Source organism: Eriocheir sinensis, chromosome 63 (genome assembly GCF_024679095.1).
Source record: "Eriocheir sinensis breed Jianghai 21 chromosome 63, ASM2467909v1, whole genome shotgun sequence".
Taxonomy (NCBI): domain Eukaryota; kingdom Metazoa; phylum Arthropoda; class Malacostraca; order Decapoda; family Varunidae; genus Eriocheir; species Eriocheir sinensis.
In genome coordinates this window covers 6,361,463-6,378,857 of record NC_066571.1, presented here as the reverse complement: position 1 = coordinate 6,378,857, position 17,395 = coordinate 6,361,463, and the positions used below count along the sequence as shown (strand labels likewise).

The 17,395-nt window shown below is 48.9% G+C and overlaps 2 protein-coding genes across 4 annotated transcripts in view; both read left to right on the top strand.

Annotated features, from left to right (window-relative positions):
- Positions 1–521: 521 nt before the first annotated feature.
- Positions 522–13,587, top strand: LOC126986923 (aminopeptidase N-like). 2 transcript variants are annotated; one of them, XM_050843438.1, is made up of 10 exons: positions 522–733; positions 1,282–1,470; positions 5,937–6,139; positions 6,854–7,009; positions 8,025–8,161; positions 10,419–10,596; positions 10,975–11,158; positions 11,406–11,562; positions 11,737–11,818; positions 12,027–13,587. In XM_050843438.1, the coding sequence occupies exons 1-10, from the start codon at positions 572–574 to the stop codon at positions 13,450–13,452; spliced, it is 2,874 nt and encodes a 957-aa protein (XP_050699395.1). In that variant the 5' UTR covers positions 522–571; the 3' UTR covers positions 13,453–13,587. The 2 variants fall into 2 exon arrangements, with proteins under 2 accessions (XP_050699395.1, XP_050699396.1); XM_050843439.1 differs by lacking the exon at positions 10,419–10,596 and adding an exon at positions 9,331–9,508.
- A 1,500-nt stretch (positions 13,588–15,087) lies between these two features.
- The window catches only part of LOC126986929 (myophilin-like), an 85,400-nt gene continuing 83,092 nt past the window's right edge, over positions 15,088–17,395 (top strand). The window contains exon 1 of one of the 2 annotated variants that reach the window (XM_050843448.1): positions 15,088–15,423. In XM_050843448.1, coding sequence (XP_050699405.1) covers positions 15,373–15,423 — 51 coding nt within the window. In that variant the 5' untranslated portion in view covers positions 15,088–15,372. The remainder of the gene's footprint in view (positions 15,424–17,395) is intronic. The other variant, XM_050843449.1, reaches the window with a different exon arrangement.

Sequence of the window (17,395 nt, the reverse complement as noted above, 5' to 3'; positions counted from 1 at the left end):
GAAGGATAGGTTGTAATAAGGGAAATGAGATAGAATGAAATAAAGGATGAGGGGGAAGATATACGTTGGAGAAAAGGAAATAATAGAGAGAGAAAAAAAAGGAGGAGGATGGGAAGATAGACGTTGGAGGATAGGAGGAAAAAGATGGAGAGAGAAAAGGAGGAATAGAATAGGAAGATACACGTCGGGGAAAATAGAGAGGGAGGAGGAGGAGGAGGTTAGGAAGATAAACACTGGAGAAAAGGAGAGATAGAGAGAGCAGCGGAGGAGGAGAATGCCAGGAAGAAGATAAAGAGAGGGAGGAGGAGGAGGAGGAGGATGCCAGGAAGATATAGTCAAACATAGGGGGGGGGAGTAGATACGAGAGGGGAGGGGAGGAGGGTATGGTAGTCAAATGTACTCCGGTGGAATCACGGAGCGGGAGAGGCGGGGGTGGCTGTACTCGGCGCGTTCAGCTGGTGCAGTGCCGGGGGAACAGGGTGGGGGGGGGGGGGGAGTGCACTGAAGCCCCGCGGCACATATACACACACACACACACTCAGCATCCGCCACTCCTACCGTCTGCACCGCCATGCTGGGCCGCGGCTGCCTCCTCTTCCTCGTCCTCATTGTAGCCGCTGTGCTCTTCATCGCCCCGGCATCGTACTCCAACTCATCTCCGCCCTCCTCTCGCGCGGCGCCCACCACCTCCCCGCCGCCCCCCGAGGATGATAACGCCACGACGACGCCCACGGTGGGTTAGGTTTAAGTTAGTGTGGGCTTGTGCATGGATTTAGTTGGGAATGGTTAGGACAGGTTAGGGTGTCCGATTGTGGCATAGGGGCGTGAGTTATGTGTGTGTGTGTGTGTGTGTGTGTGTGTGTGTGTGTGTGTGTGTGTGTGTGTGTGTGTGTGTGTTTCGCTGCGTCCACTTTTGCTTTCATGACAAACTTTATCAGAAGGCGTAGGAACAGTATTATTATTATTAGTGGTGGTAGTAGTAGTAGTAGTTGTAGTATTTGTAGTAGTAGAAGTACCAGTAGTAGTAGTAGTAGTAGTAGTAGTAGTAGTAGTAGTAGTAGTGGTAACAGTAGTAGTAGGCGTAGCTGAAACAAGAATGGGTTTTACTACAGAAATAGACAGACAGAAATTAGCATCTTCACAACGCCTAGATGTAGTGCATACGCCCAACTTAACCTTTTACACCCCCTAACATCATCATCATCATCATCATTACCATCACCATCACTACCACCACCACCACCAGCATCACCGGCATCATCAAACTTGCTTCTCACACAGGCAGGGGCGGGGGGCGTCAGACTTCCGGAGACGCTTCAGCCCTTTCGGTACGAGGTGCGTCTCCGGCCCTACCTGAGCGGGGCCTTCAGGGTGGAGGGCTGCGTACGTGTTGAGATGATGGCGCGTGCCCCCACCTCCGCTGTCACCCTGCACATGACCGACATCGTCACCCGCAACCACACAGCCAAGGTAAAAAAGGGTGATGGTGGTGTTGGTTGTTTTGGTTGTTTTTTGTTTGTCTTTGTTTATGGTTTGTGGCTTACGCGATGTGATAGTTTTTTTCTTTTCTTTTCCTTCGTTTTCTTATCTATTGTTTATTGTTTTGTTTATTGTATTGGTTGTTCTTTCTTTGTTTGTCTTTGTGTTGTGTTTTGCAGCTTACGCGATGTGATAGTTTTTCTTTTCTTTCCCTTCGTTTTCTTATTTTTTGTTTATTGTTTTGTTTATTGCGTTTGTTTGTCTTATGCCGTGTGATGATTTTTCCTTCCCTTCTGTTGTTTTGTTTTTGTTTGTCTTAAGTTTTGTGGCTTTTTCCGGTGTGATGTTTTTTCCTTTCCCTTCATTTTCTTTTGTGAATTATTTGTTTTTGTGTTTCCTGCTGATTGTCTTTATTTATGTATGATTGTATTGATTTCTTTACCTTTTTCTTATATTCCTCCTTTTTTTTGCTGCTTCTATAATTTTCTACTACTACTACTACTACTACTACTACTACTACTATTACTCCTCCTCCTCCTCTTCCTCTTCCTCTTCCTCTTCCTCCTCCTCCTCCTCTTGCACAACACCTACTCGTTATGCATGTGTGTGTGTGTGTGTGTGTGTGTGTGTGTGTGTGTGTGTGTGTGTGTGTGTGTGTGTGTGTGTGTGTGTGTGTGTGTGTATGTGGGGGGGGGGGGAAGGGGAGGGCTCATTTCGTGTGTGAGTGTTATTTATTTATTTTATTTTTTTTAATTTTTTCTCCAAATCTTTTACTTCCTGGCGTTGATGATTGCTTTCTTCCCAGCACGTGTGATATTTGTACCCTTATACCGCTTCCGCCCTCCTCCTCCTCCTCCTCCTCCTCATCCTGTTCTAGCTCCTCCTCCTCCTCCTCTACAGCATCATCTTCGTCATCATCTTCTCCAGCATCGTTATTTATCTTCCACATCCTCTTCCTCTTTCTCCCTTATATTCTTTCTCCCTTATATTCTTTCTCCTCCTCCTCCTCCTCTTCTCTCTTTCTCTCGAACTTGCCTTCCTTTTGCTTCCTCCTCTTTCTCCTCCTCTTCCTCCACCTCCTTCTCCTCCTACTCTCTTCCTCCCTTTTCTCCTCCTCCTTCTCTCCCTTTCTCTCGAACTTGCTTTTCTTCTGCTTACTCCTCCTCCTCCTTCTCTCCCTTCCTCTCGACATTGCCTTTCTTCTGTTTCCTCCTCCTCCTCCTTTTCCTCCTCCTCCTTCTCCTCCTACTCTCCTCCTCCCTGTTCTCCTCCTCCTCCTCTCCCTTCCTCTCGAACTTGCTTTTCTTCTGCTTACTCCTCCTCCTCCTCCTTCTCTCCCTTCCTCTCGACCTTGCCTTTCTTCTGCTTCCTCCTCCTCCTCCTTCTCCTCCTACTCTCCTCCTCTCTGTTCTCCTCCTCCTCCTCTCCCTTCCTCTCGAACTTGCTTTTCTTCTGCTTACTCCTCCTCCTTCTTCTCTCCCTTCCTCTCGACCTTGCCTTTCTTCTGCTTCCTCCTCCTCCTCCTTCTCCTACTCCTTTCCTCCTCCCTGTTCTCCTCCTCCTCCTCATTATCATCACATTTTATATCCTCTTCCTCTTTCGTCCTCATATCCTTCTTTTTCTTCTTCCTCTCTACCTTGTATTTGTCTTCTGCTTGCTCCTCTTCCTCCTCCTCATCCTCTTCATCCTCCTCCTCATCCTCCTCATTTTTATTGTCTTCCTTTTCTTCTTCCTTTCCTCCTCCATCTCTTAATCTTGCACCCCATTCTCCTCCCCTTTCTCCTCCTCCTCCTCCTCCTCCTCCTCCTCATTTCCCTCATCCTTATCTTCATTGTCTTCCTTTTCTTCTTCCTTTTCCTCCTCCATCTCTTCCTCTTGCACCCCGTTCTCCTCCCATTTCTCGTTCTCCTCCTCCTCCTCCTCCTCCTCTTCCTTCTTCTCCTCACCATTTCCCTCATCCTCATCTTCATTGTCTTCCTTTTCTTCTTCCTTTTCCTCCTACTCCTCCTTCTCTTGCACCCCTTTCTCCTCCCCTTTTTCGTCCTCCTCCTCCTCCTCCTCCTCTTCCTTCTTCTCCTCACCATTTCCCTCATCCTCATCTTCATTGTCTTCCTTTTCTTCCTCCTCCTCCTCCTCCTCCTCTTCCTTCTTCTCCTCACCATTTTCCTCATCCTCATCTTCATTGTCTTCCTTTTCTTCCTCCTCCTCCTCCTCTTGCACCTCCTTCTCCTCACCCTTCTCGTTGGATATGATAATTGGTATTGTTATTGTTTCCTCACGCTCCCTTACGCCCGCCGGCAAGAGCATGGGTTCAACAATGCCTCTAATGAGCACTCTGTTATGTGTGATAGCACTCTGGCGATACACGCCCTCCGGTAGTTGTTGGTGAGGGTACGTGTCTCTTCTTGTTGGTGATGGTGGTGGTGATGGTCATTTTGGTGCTGATAAGAGTAAAGATTGTAATGGTAGTGATGATAATGATAATGACAAGAAAATAAAATGATGAAAAGATGAAGAAGAAGAAGAAGAAGAAGAAGAAGAAGAAGAAGAAGATCATGAAGGGAAGAAAATAATATTGTTTTTGTGCGCTTGCTCACTTTTGCCCTTCACATAACACACACACACACACACACACACACACACACACACACACACACACACACACACACATGACGTAATCCTCTCGTCTAACAATTGACATATCCTCTGTCCCACAAACCCTACCCTTCACCCCTACCTTCCTCATAACTAATCCTTTCCTCTCCCTTTCCTCCGCATTACCTCCCCTCTCCTCTCTCCTCTTGCTCGTCAATCTCTTCCTCTCCCCCGCTTAAACTCCCCCAGCTCTCTCTCTCTCTCTCTCTCATCCCGTTCTCCCTCTCTCTCTTTTTCCCAACCAGTTATAAATCAATTACCCCATTTTCCTCACCTCCCTTCACTCATTACTCCTCATTGCTCATGTTTCCACAGTTACATTTCATCACCCATACTTTGAAAACTTATTAATATATTTGTATGTGGTGTATAAGGCAGAGGTAGATAACTGGAATATAAAAGGACATGAAAGGGCATATTCAGCCTGTCCTAATTTGAAGCCTAACGCAGTGGGTATGATTTTATTTTGATTTGTTTTTTTCCTTGCCCTCTGTCTCCCCATTACCCCACAGCACAGACCAGGTAATTTGCCCCAGGTTGAGAGCCCCTTCCTCTATAGCATCCTTCTCTCCCTCATCTCCTCTCTCTCCCCTATTCCCTTCTTATCAGCCTCTTCCTTTTCCCAGCCTAAACTCACCCAGCTTCCTCTCTTTCTCTTCTCCCTCTTCCTATAGCATCCTTCTCTTCCTCATCTTCCCTCTCTCCACTATTCCCTCCTCATCATCAATCTCTTCCTTATTCCTGCCAAAACTCTCCCAGATTCCTCTCTTCCCTTTCTCTCTCTCTCTCTCTCTCTCTCTCTCTCTCTCTCTCTCTCTCTCTCTCTCTCTCTCTCTCTCTCTCTCTCTCTCTCTCTCTCTCTCTCTCTCTCTCTCTCTCTCTCTCTCTCTACAGCATCATTCATCATCTTCCTCCTCATCTCTCATTTTTTCCTTATTCCTTTTCCTTCTTCCTCATCATTCTCGTGCTTTTCTGCTAGATTTTCTTTTTCTTTTCGCTCTCTTTTTCTCTTCCTATAACATCATTTTCTTCCTTATATCCTTCTTCCCTCTCCTGCCTCGTTTTCCTCGTCAACTTCCTCCTTTTCCCTCTTTCTTCCCCTCTTCACTTAGCAACCATACCCCCTCTTCCTCTTTTCCTCATTTTTCTTCCCCTATCTGCCCTCATCATACCTTCCTCTCTCTTTCCTCAGTCGCTTCCTCATTCTTTGCCCACTTCTTCCTCCACCAGTCCCTTTCATTCTCTCAGGTCGTCTCCTCCATTCTTCCTTCCCCTATCTGCCCTCATCGTAAATACCTTCCTCTCTCTTTCCTCAGTCGCTTCCTCATTCTATGCCCACCTCTTCCTCCACGTGTTCCTTTTCTTCTCTCAGTTCGTCTTCTCCATCCTATAATGTTCTCTTTTTCTTTCAGTTTGCTTTTTTACCTTTCTTCCTCAGCTTCAGTCCCACTTCACACTCTCAGCTGTACCCTCTCTCCCCATAGCAGATCAGATCAGACAATGCTGCGGGGTGTTGAATTTCCAGCGGAACTCCTTGTCTTCAAACGTTCTTTCGAAAATCACTTCTTGCATGAGAGCGTGTGCGTGAGTGTGTACGAATGTGCTTATGTGTGTGTGTGTATTTGCGTTGATTTTCTTCCAGCATCCTCTTCCTTATGTAAGTCCTTCCTCTCTCTTTCCAGCATCCTCTTCCTTATATAAGTACTTGGTTACTCTTCTCTTCCTCCTTCATTCCGTTTCCTTTCCCTCAGTTTCTCTCTGCATATCACTCCTCAGCCACTCACCTCTCCCTCTCTTCCCAGGTGGTGGAGGCGGCGAGCGGCAGGGAGATCAGGGTCGTGTCGCAGAGGTACGCGCCCCTGGAGATGCTGTACACGGCTGAGCTGGCGGAGGAGCTCTTGGAGGGCGGGAACTACACCTTCTCGGTCTGCTTCCTCGGGACTCTGGGGCAGCAGGCGCGAGGGTTCTACAGGTCCTCCTACACCAAAGAAAACGGAGAAACCAGGTAGGCCTAGTGTGTTGCATACGAGACTGAAGCGTTTTGTCGTATTTACTCTAGTTGTTGAATATAGTATGATTCTTATAATTTACTATATTCTCACATTTTGGTAAGTTTTAGTAATATTTTTGTTTTCTTCAGCTTTAGGTTGTCCATTTTCTATCACTATTCTTCCCTAAGCCTCAAGAAAGTCCATTTTCCCATAATTGTACTTCCTCACACCTCTGCTAAGTCCAATTTAAGTCCATTTAAGTGTTCTTTATTAAGTCTCAGCTAGGTCGATTTTCCTTTACCTGTTGTTCCTTAAGCCTCAAGTAAGTCCATTTTACCTATTTGTCCTTTACCTAATATTAAATCCATTTTCCTTTAACTGTTCTTTAATCATAACGTAAGTCCACTTTCCTTTAACCCCTCGACTGCGGATTTCCTACCAGAAGACCTCACCAAGCTACAGGAATGGAACAAAAAGTGACTGCTACAATTCAATGAAGATGTAAAGTCCTGCACCTTGGGAGGGGATATCCAGCACACCAATACCACATGGGAAACACACCACTATCCATCACAGAGGCAGAGAAAGACCTGGGACTGTATGTGTTGCCAGGCTACCAGTGAAGGCGAAATCCGTGCCAATCGCAGCGGACGGGTTAACTTGACCTCCACCTCATGTTCTCTAAGCTTTCCTTCATCCCCTCTAACAAGTGTCTCCGTGTTCCTCAGCTGGGTGGCGTCGACGCAGTTCCAGGTGACGGACGCACGCCGAGCCTTCCCGTGCTTCGACGAGCCGCAGCTCAAGGCCACCTTCAAGGTGTTCCTGGCGCGGCGGGAAGGCATGACGGCGCTCTCCAACATGCCGCTCGTCGCCTCCACGCCCATGTGAGTTTCTGATCTTCCTTCCCTCGCCTTAGTGGAGTGATTGTAGCGAGAGGTGGATTGGTTTAGGTTTAGATTTGATTATAGCTGCATTTTGACCAGATTTTTTTTTTTTTTACAGCAGAGGATGAGTCAGTTTAAGGGCATAAAAAAAGGTAACAAATGTGAAAGAAAAGCCCGCTACTCACTGCTCCTATAAAGAGTTAGAGGAGTGGCCGAAAGATAGGTCAGATACATAGATTGATAGTCAAACAGGTAAATAGACATAGAGATAGAGGAATAGATAGATTGATAGATAGAGGTAGAGGAACAGCTAGATAGGTAGAGACAGATAGATAGGTAGATAGGTAAATAGACAGAGACAGAGGAATAGATTGATAGATAGAGATAGAGGAACAGATAGATAGGTAGAGATAGATAGATAGGTAGATATATATAGATAGATAAATGTATAGATAGGTTTAGTGGCTACATATTGCAATTCAACTTTATTCAAATGCTTCTATCGACCCCCTCTCTCAAGAAAAAAATGTTCTAAGCATAAGTAATGATAAAAATATGTGCAGCAAGCAGAAAAGCAACAAAGAAAAAGATTGTTGCCTCAAACATACTCAGTGTAACTAATATTTTTTTTCCTTCTTTCTTTTTTCCATATTTTTTCCTCATTTCCTTTCATTATTTCTTTATTTCCTTCCTTCCTTCTCTTCTTTCTGTCCTTCTTTTCCTTTATTTGTCCTTTATTTCATTCATTCATTCTTTCTTTCATCCCTTTCCTCTGTCCTTCCATCTTTCCTTCCGTCCTTCCATCCCTTCTTCCTTCTCTCTTTCGTTCCTTTCTTCCTTTCCTCATTCCTTTCTAACTCCCTTTCTTCTGTTCTTCCTTCTCTTTTTTATCCTTTCTTTATGTTTTCTTTCCTTCCTTCCTTCCTTCCTTTATTCCACCCTTCTCACTGTCTATCCTTCTTCCTTCCTTTCATCCCTCCTTCTTCCTTCCTCCCTTCCTTCCCGTGACCACCAGCGAGGGGGAGGAAGGCTGGGTATGGGACGAGTTCGCAGAGTCCGTCCCGATGCCAACCTACCTCGTCGCCTTCGCTATCTCCGACTACCCGAGCAGAGTCCTCAGGGGCGGGAAGGACAACTCGACCCTGATCAGAGGTGAGAGAGAGTGAAATCTGAGGCCAAATATACCATAACATCTGCTCGGTACACTGGTGGCCCGATACGCGGTCAGTAGATTTGTCTGTTCATAGGTCTAAAGAATCTATGGAAAGACCAGACGAGTATAATGTAGAAGATTGGGTACGAAGGGTGGGATGGAAGGAAGGAAGGGGACGAAGTATAGGAGTGTAGAGAGGAATAGGGATGAAGGAAGGGTGGAGCGGAAGAAATGAAAAGTAAGATTATAGATAGTAAAAGGGGTGGAGGAAGGGGGAATGGAAGAAGGAAAAAAGATTGTAAAAAGAAATAGAGGTGGAGGAAGGGTGGAGCGGAAGAAAGGAGAAGAAAGATTATAAGTAAAAGGAGTGGAGGAAGGGGGCTGGATGGAAGAAGGAAAAAGATTGTAAAAAGAAATAGGGGTGGAGGAAGGGTGGAGCGGAAGAAAGGAAAAAGGAATATTGTAGAAGACGAGTATAAGGTCAGGAGAAAGGAAAAAAAAGTGACTGTATATAGAAAGAGGATAGGATAGGAAAGGAAGGCGAGGAAAGGAAGACTGAAGATAGGAAGGGACGGTGTTAATGACGGGATACTTTTGTGTTTAGGAGTTAAGGGGATGCAGTGTTTGTTCTCTCTCATTTTTTTTTTTTTACAACAAAGGGCACACACAAAAAAGGAAACAATAATAATAAAAAAGCCCGCTACTCGCTGCTCCTACAAAAAAAGAATCCAAAGAGGTGGCCGAAAGAGAGGTCAATTTTTTGCATTTGCTCGCTGGTTAGAGATACGGGGATGGACGCCGTGGTACTGTGGTTCAGCTTGGCCCCATTGCAGAACGCCCAAGCTTCTATTTTTTTCTTTTATTCCTACGCTTCCTTTTCGATTGTTATTAAGGTTCCTTCTTTTCATCTGACCTTCATTCCTATCCTGTTGTTTTCTTTCTTTTATTAGAATTACTTGCTATCTCGATCTGTTTCTTTTTCTCTATTTTTTGTTTTTTAGAATGATCAGTCAGTCAGGAATTTTGTTTATCTCTCTCTATGTCTCTGTGTTTTCTTTTCTATCCCCCCTCCTCCTCTTTGCATTTACATTATCTCTACCTTTCTCTACCTCTCCCTCCACCTCTACCTCTTCCTCTCACCCTCGCGTCCCTCTCCCGCCCCCGTTAGTGTCCACGCGGGCCGCCAAGCTGTCCAGGACCTCCTTGGTGGGACAGATAGCTCCTCGGCTACTAGACTTCTACGGCAGCTACTTCAGCCTCCCTTACCCACTCCCGAAGCTCGACCTTATCGCCCCGCCTGAAAACTCCTTCGGCGGGATGGAAAACTGGGGGCTAATTACATTCAGGTGTGGCCAAAGGAGAGGAATTACCGTAGAGTCCTGTAGTCCCCTTGTAGAGTACACCTGTATAGAGTTTACCTGTAGTGTTTACCTGTAGTTTACCTGGTCACGTGCCTCGCTTCAGGTGTCGGTCCTGTGGGTCTTGCCTCTGTCTGTCTGTCGGTGGTTGGGTTACTGGCGAGGGTCTGGCACTGGTTTGATGTACCCTGATGCACCACCTGGGTTACCTGAGCGTTGGGCTTGATGCGTGTTTCATCATGTTTCATTTTATTTCGTTTCAGAGATGGTAGTAGTGGTAGCGGCAATTCATAACAAGCACAGTCTTTTTCAGCGTTGTTGCACGTCAAATGTTCACCATCCAATTGTTCTTTCTTTCCGATAATCAAAGTGCAGTAAGAGTTCCTTCATCTGCAAGTCGTTTTACAAAAGTACGTTTCAGCAAAGTACTTAGACATTGAATGTTTTAGGTTTATATTATCCTGTCTTCAAGATTTCAGGCTCTCGCTTCTTTACAATGATTTTCTTTTTTTTCCATATAGTTGGAGTATCGAAGTTTTTGATCAGTGGAGTTCGGATAAAGGGATTTCTACTGTATGTCTCTTCAATATTCCGTTTATACTCGTGAAAAAAAGTTGATATCATGGAAAAGTCTGTTCTTCAAGGCTATGATAGTATGTTCGATTAAGGAAAATAAGAACTTAAGAACATACAAAAATAAGCTTCCTAAACATGGATCTTTGAGAATCATGCAGGATTTCTGAAATCGTCGAAAAAAAGTAATTTTACACACGAGTATGTTCGGGACTTAGCAGCAGACTGGCATGTATAAACCTGTCTGAACCTGTCCATTGTCTCACCTGCACGTGTCTCTGTCCGCTGCACCCCCGCCTCTGTCTGGCTGCGTCTCGCCCTGTAGCCTGGGTGAGGGAGGCGGCGCTTCCGAAGGTGGGCCGCGGGATGGAACTAACCGCCCTGGCCATTGAGTTCTTTGGGGAGTTTTTCGGCGTGGCCTTCCCGCTGCCCAAACTGGACATGATCACCCCCCCGGAGATGGGCCCCAACGCCATGGAGAACTGGGGGCTGGTGACCTATAGGTAAAATGATGACAGGACACACACACACACACACACGTTTATAAACTAACCTGTCATACGTGTGTTGTACATATTTATGTATGCATCCATGCATGTTTGTAAGTATATTTGCATGTGTGTGTGTGTGTGTGTGTGTATGTATGTACTTATGCTCACATTTTGATCGTTATAGCACATTAATTCATTAGAAAATTCATTAGTCCATTCGTTCGATTATATATTCATGAATACATATATTTAGCAATGATTAAGCAGCTATATTTATAATTAGAATTAATGAATAATCTAATAAATGAACTTGAGAATTTGACCTGTCATACTTAAACTGCTCCTTACTTTTTGGTTCATTAAAATTGCCCCCCTCCACACACACGCCAGGGAGTCGGGGCTGCTGTACACGCCCGGCCAGTCCTCGCTGCGCACGCGGGAGTGGATCACGTACCTGGTGGCGCACGAGATGGCGCACCAGTGGTTCGGCAACTTGGTGACGCTCAAGTGGTGGGTGGACCTGTGGCTCAACGAAGGCTTCGCCACTTACCTGGGCGATGTGGGCGTGGACCAGGTGAGAAGAGTTTTTTTATCGGTAGGAGGCTGAAGGGCGGGCCACGGGGAACACGAAAAATACATAAATAAATGCACAACACGTGATTATAGAAGAGTAAAGAAGAAAGTATGTAGTGAAAGATAGAGTAAGTAAGAGTAAAGTAGGAAAGAGAAATGAGAGTATAGAAAGATATGTCAAGATTAAATAACTGTCCACATGCTTTCTCCCCCTTGCACCTTAAAATTTGCCTCCCCCTCCGTGCCAGGCTGAGCCATCCTGGGGCATGCTGGACATCTTCGTGGTCAAGAGGCTGCAGTCCGTGATGGCCCTGGACGCCCTAAGGTCCTCACACCCCGTCAGCGTCCCGATCCCCGACCCCGCGATCATCAACCAGATCTTCGACATCATCACCTACGATAAAGGTAACGACGATGGAGCAGAGTCGGTCTTGAGGTCGTTAGGGTCCTTGGGGCAGCAAAATTTGGTCTATACGCATTTTTCAGTTTGTTTGTGTAAGTGTGGATTTTTTTTCACTCATTTATGCAATTTTTTTTTCTATTTTCACTGTGCCGTGTCTTACTAACTCTCCTTGGCAGGTGCGTCCATTATCCGCATGATGGGGAGCTTCCTGACGGAGGCCGCCTTCAGGAATGGCCTCAAGAACTACCTCACCACCCTGTAAGTCCTGTAGTCTGTAGAGAAGAGTAGCTATATAGGTACACGCACACACACACACACACACACACACACACACAACCAACCAACTAAACAAACAAACAGACAAACACACCGCCGGAGATGGTCATATGGTGTAACAGCAAAATGAAAGATGGAACTAAGGTAAGGAAAGGAATGCAGTAACCAACTTCACCGTCTCGATCTCCAGCAAGTATAAAAATGCGGAGCAGGACGACCTGTGGCGGCACCTGACGGAGGCGGCTCACGCGGCGGGCACGCTGCCGCCGGAGCTGAGCGTCAAGGCCATCATGGACACGTGGACGCTGCAGATGGGCTTCCCGGTAGTGACGGTGACGCGCCTCAACGATACCACCGCGGCCGTCACCCAGGAGTACTTTGTGCTGGACGATGACTCCAATTCATCCTCTTCCTCCTCGTCCACCTCTTCCTCTTCCTCTGCCTCTCCTTCGCACGAGAAGAAGTGGTGGGTGCCCTTGACGTACACAACCGGGGACAGCCCTGACTTCAACGACACGAGGGTCAAGCTCTGGCTGAGTGGAGAGGAGGGGCAGGCCTTCGTCGAGGTCCCGCAGCCTTCACAGTGGGTCGTATTTAACGTGCGACAGAATGGCTACTACAGAGTCAACTACGACCTGGACAACTGGAGGCTGTTGACGCGGCAGCTGCAGGAGGACCACCGGGTGATCCACGCCACCAACAGGGCACAGATCATCGATGACGCTTTCAACTTGGCTCGAGCCGGTCGTCTGTCCTATGCCACCGTCCTGGATCTGATGTCGTACCTCGCGAAGGAAAAGGAGTACGTGCCGTGGAGGGCCACCTTTGCCAACATACGATACCTGTATTCTATGTTCCACCGTGACCCGGCCTACGGTGCCCTTAAAAACTACATTCTTTCTCTCATTCAGCCGCTGTATGATTCTGTCGGGTTTGAGGACAACCTCTCTGATCCCTACCAGACTCGACTCCTCCGGTCCGACATGTTGGCCTGGGCGTGTCGTCTCGGCCACGCTCACTGCCGCAACATGTCCCTTAGCCTGTACCGACGCTGGATGGCCAACCCCACAGACTTCGAGGGCATCTCTCCCAACCTGATGCTGGCGGTGGGCTGCACGGCCGTGGATGCGGGAGGCGAGGCCGAATGGAACTTTGCCTGGAAACAGTCCCAGCTGGTGGACGCCCTGGGCTGCACGAACGAGCTCTGGCTGTTGATGCGTTACCTGGAGGGAGCATTTAACGCCTCCTCAGGCATCCGCAGACAGGACGCAGCGATGTCCTTTCGCCGGGTGGCCAAGCACGCCCACGGAGCCATCCTGGCCTGGGACTACATGCGCGCCCACTGGCCCAAGATCGCGGAGTACATCGGCGTCACGTTTTTTGCGCTGCCCAGGATGGTGGAGGACGTGACCGGCTCCTTCAACACTCCGCAGCAGCTTCAGGAGCTCCAGGAATTTGAGAGGCAGTACCAGGGTCAGCTGCTGACGGCGGGTACAGCGGTGCAGCAGGCGGTGGAGGCGGCGCAGATCAACCTGGCGTGGATGCGTCACAACAGGATGTTCATCGTGGAATGGCTGGCTGGCCGCGGCTTCACCTCAGACCTGGCCAGTCTCTAGCACGGCGCCGCCTGAGAGGAGCTGCTGCTTTTAATTTACATGAGTTATACGTAATATATTTTCTATGAGACAGCGATAAAAAAATGGTCTTTTATTAGGGAGACTAAATAAATATGGAGTTTCTACACAATTTTAGTATACATTTCATTCATTCATTTATTCATTCACACACACACACACACTCTCTCTCTCTCTCTCTCTCTCTCTCTCTCTCTCTCTGGCACTGAAGTCCATTATGTCGTGACCTTGATCAAGCGCTGGAATGGCTGATAACCTGGGTCTGGGAAGGCTGCGAGTGCTGGTAACGTGTCCTTCGTGACAGCTGCTCCGGGGTCTGCGGTGGTCGATGTCGACACGACACTTTCAGGAAACATCTGGTTAGTTGACCTAAGGCCGCGGTGGGCAGGGAAGGGGGCAGCCTCTGTTTGATGCGATGGAAAGTGTTCCACTTGTTAGCGCAGGACTAATGATTTATAGTTATTTATTGCCAACCAGCAGGTCAGCACTATAGCACACGTTACCCTTTGTTGCAATTGTGTCAGCTCTCCATTGTGTGTCAGGTCTTCAAGCCATCGTGAAATGTCTTGCAAGTGCACGCCCAAAGGGTCGAGTATATTCATATTTTTTTTCTCCTTAGGCTATGAGCGGGTGTTTACATAACGATCTTTGGAATAAATTCTTGTTTCGATGGGTCTGATGATGTCATCGCCTCCGTCCCTTGTCTGTCTGTCTTTTGGGTGGGCGGCCGCTGGATATCTATGAGGCTAATGGCAGCGGCGGGCCAGGCGGAGCGACGGGCGGCTTTGTTATGCCTGTTGGCAGCATGACGGGCGCGGGGCACCGTGACGGGCGGACAGGTGTGGCGCGGCTGCCGGTGTGGGCCAGCAGGTGTGGCGTTGCCTTGTGGGGGCAGACAAGGGGGAAAGTTCCTGACCTGTGAATCAGGTGATGTTTATCTTGCTCTTGAGCGGCTGACTCGGCCTCGAGTGAGTGGCGGAGCTGACTTTATACGGCGGGAGTGTCATCCCGCAGAGGTCGGGAGTCAGCAAGCAGGGCAAAGTTCTCCCTTATGACAGTTTCTCTCTCTCTCTCTCTCTCTCTCTCTCTCTCTCTCTCAACACACACACACACACACACACACACACACACACACACGTCGCGGGGATTTCAATAAGTTTCAGTCATTTCCGGTCACCTGGACACACGGACACACGCCCCCCACGCCGCCGACTCAGACGCCGTCACCGCCTCGTTTTCCTTCGGACGGCCTCTCGGGGCGTTGCGAAAGTCTGTCTTTCTCCGATTCTTGTCTTTTTTTCTGTATATCAATGTGAAATATGCCGCTCGAGAGATGCCGACACACTCTCTCCCTTCCTCCCTCCCTCTTTACCCAGACTACGTCATTATGACATCATCGAGGCGCTTGATAGACCAAGTCTCATTGGTGGACAAAAGTGAGTCACTTCTTTCCCGCGACATGATTGGCCGGCGGGTCAGAGCCTCGAGTGGCCCGTGTGGATCTTACCAGAATCCCCTTCGTCCAGCCTTTCAAGTTACGTTATCTTTGTTGCCGCTGTCCCGTCCAGGTTTAGGGAAGTGAGGGGCGGGTGTGTGCCTGAGGCCTGTCACGGCCGCGGCAAGATAAGAGCTGGAGATTAAGGCTAACAGCTGGCACCGTCCGGCCTTGCCATATTAGGGGAAGTCTGTCCTGTGAAAGTGAGGGGGAGGCTGGCGGCGGCGGGTGGGGGAGGCACCACCGACACCACCACCACCACCAGAGCACCACACTCCCCGTTCCCTGCTGCCTCACTCGCCAGTTGCCCGCCGCCTTGTGCGCATACGAGCGTCTCCGCCCGCCAAGGGATCCCAGACCCTTTCTCTGGATACAGTCAGTGGAACGAGTGGAACTTATAATACACAATGGCGTACCACGGCCCTTCCTACGGTCTCAGCCGGGAGTGCCAGATGAAGGTAGGCCTCGTGCTGTGTGTGGCGTGAGGGCGGGGCAGAGGTGCCGGCCGCCCTCCGCCCCGCCTTGGGTGTGGCGGGGGGATGGGTGGGACAAGTACTGGTGACGGTGGGTGTTGTGGGTGGCCAAGTGTTAAGGTAGTTGGCGGCGTGAAGGAGCACTCAGTGGTTGTTCATGTTCACCCGACAAGTACTGAAAGTGTTGGGTGTCGCGGAAGGGCCAAGTAACACTGAATCTAGATGAGGATATGACTGAGGTGCAGGCGTGAAAGGCGGCAGGTAAAGGAGACCGAGGGAAGGAGGGAGGGCTTGCACCCTCCTTCCTCCGGGCCATGTGAAGGAGCTGGCGTTGATTGTTCACGCGTCCAGTAATGGTGACGCGGCGGGGGCGGAGGTGACCCGTGATATGGTGTTGATTGGGGCGAGTGCCGGTGGCGTTGAGCTTCCGGCGGGCTGCCACACGCACCTGCCCTGGCACTGGCGGCTCGTGGCACCGTGCAGGGCTACGAGGCGGCATATACACACCCAAGTCTGGCCTGCTCCGATGCGGCGACTCTGAGGCCCATGAGAGGGAGGGACGAAGCTGAAAAAAGCGACGACGACGAGGAGTCTTCACGGTTTTGAAACGTGACGAAATGCGCGTCTTTCTTGCCGGAGTGTCTGTCTGTCTGTCTGTCTGGCCGGAAGTGTTAGTCTGTCTGTGTAGTCCTGATAAAGGTGACACACACATACACGTGCGCGGGGAGAGAGAGAGAGAGAGAGAGAGAGAGAGAGAGAGAGAGAGAGAGAGAGAGAGAGAGAGAGAGAGTAAACAGCACTAATGACTTTACTTTTAATCAACTCATTTGCTTACGTCTTGGAACTGTAGAAAATTACTTTACCCTCAACAGGTGACAGGTGACTGACGTTGTACTAGATTTCGACGAGTCACTGAAACAAGCGGAGCAATGACATTCCACTTCGGTCGTTGAAGGAGTTGGATTTATTCGGATATGTGTTCGGAACGGGTCTCGAAGCTGCCATTAATGAAAGCTTGCCGCGTGATTACTAAGGAGAGAAGGAGAGAAAGCTCGTGTCACGCAGCTGTCAATGACCCTCAGAGCAATCAATGTCACACAGCTGTTGTGTTTACTAATGTGTCTAACTTCACGTGCAGGAGCCGGAAAGTCTTGCGGTTGGTTGTAGGAGCTCGAGTAATGTTTTGGTATATCCTGCGGCTTGGGCGAGGGCGGGGATGGGTGAGGAGGGCGGACGGGGCACGGAATCTAGATGAGGACGTGAGTTTTGGAGGTGAAGGCGTAAGAGGTGGCAGGTGAAGGAGAACGGGGGAAGGTGGGAGGGCTTGCATCCTCCCTCCTCCACTACCTTCACCTCCTCCTCCTCCTCCTTCTTCCCATCACGGGCAGCCACAGAACTGTTCACGGCGTCCCAACCCTCGGTACTGACCTCAGCTTTGGATTCGTTCGTACTCAGCCAGGAGCAAAAAACTTGAACACCTTCCCGATTTCTCAATACGCACACCTGTGATTAGGTGGAGTTTTTACGCACCTGGATGCCACTTGGAGGAAGGGACGGCGTATGTTACCTGACCCAACCCGGAGACCTTCTAACTTTGACAGGGATCCGCTCGCCTAATTTCCAACGTGTCAAATTTTCGGACGAGAGACATGCCGGGGCGACTTCTGGAACTCGACGAAAACGAAGGTGAAGCGATGTCAAGGAGTACGCGTCGTCCACCTCTTGCTTTGACTGTGTTTTTTGGGGTGTGGTGTGAGGGTACGGCAGGTGGACGGAGGGTAGGTGGTGGTGAAGGTGGTGGTGGGGTGAAGAATGAAGCAGGTGACGAGGGTGTGACGGTTCAAGGGTGAGGGAGGGGAGGTAGGGATGGAGGGAGGAAGAAAGGGAGTTAGGCGGTCACTTACCACGCCCTCCTTTCCTTCACACACACACACACACACACACACACACACACACA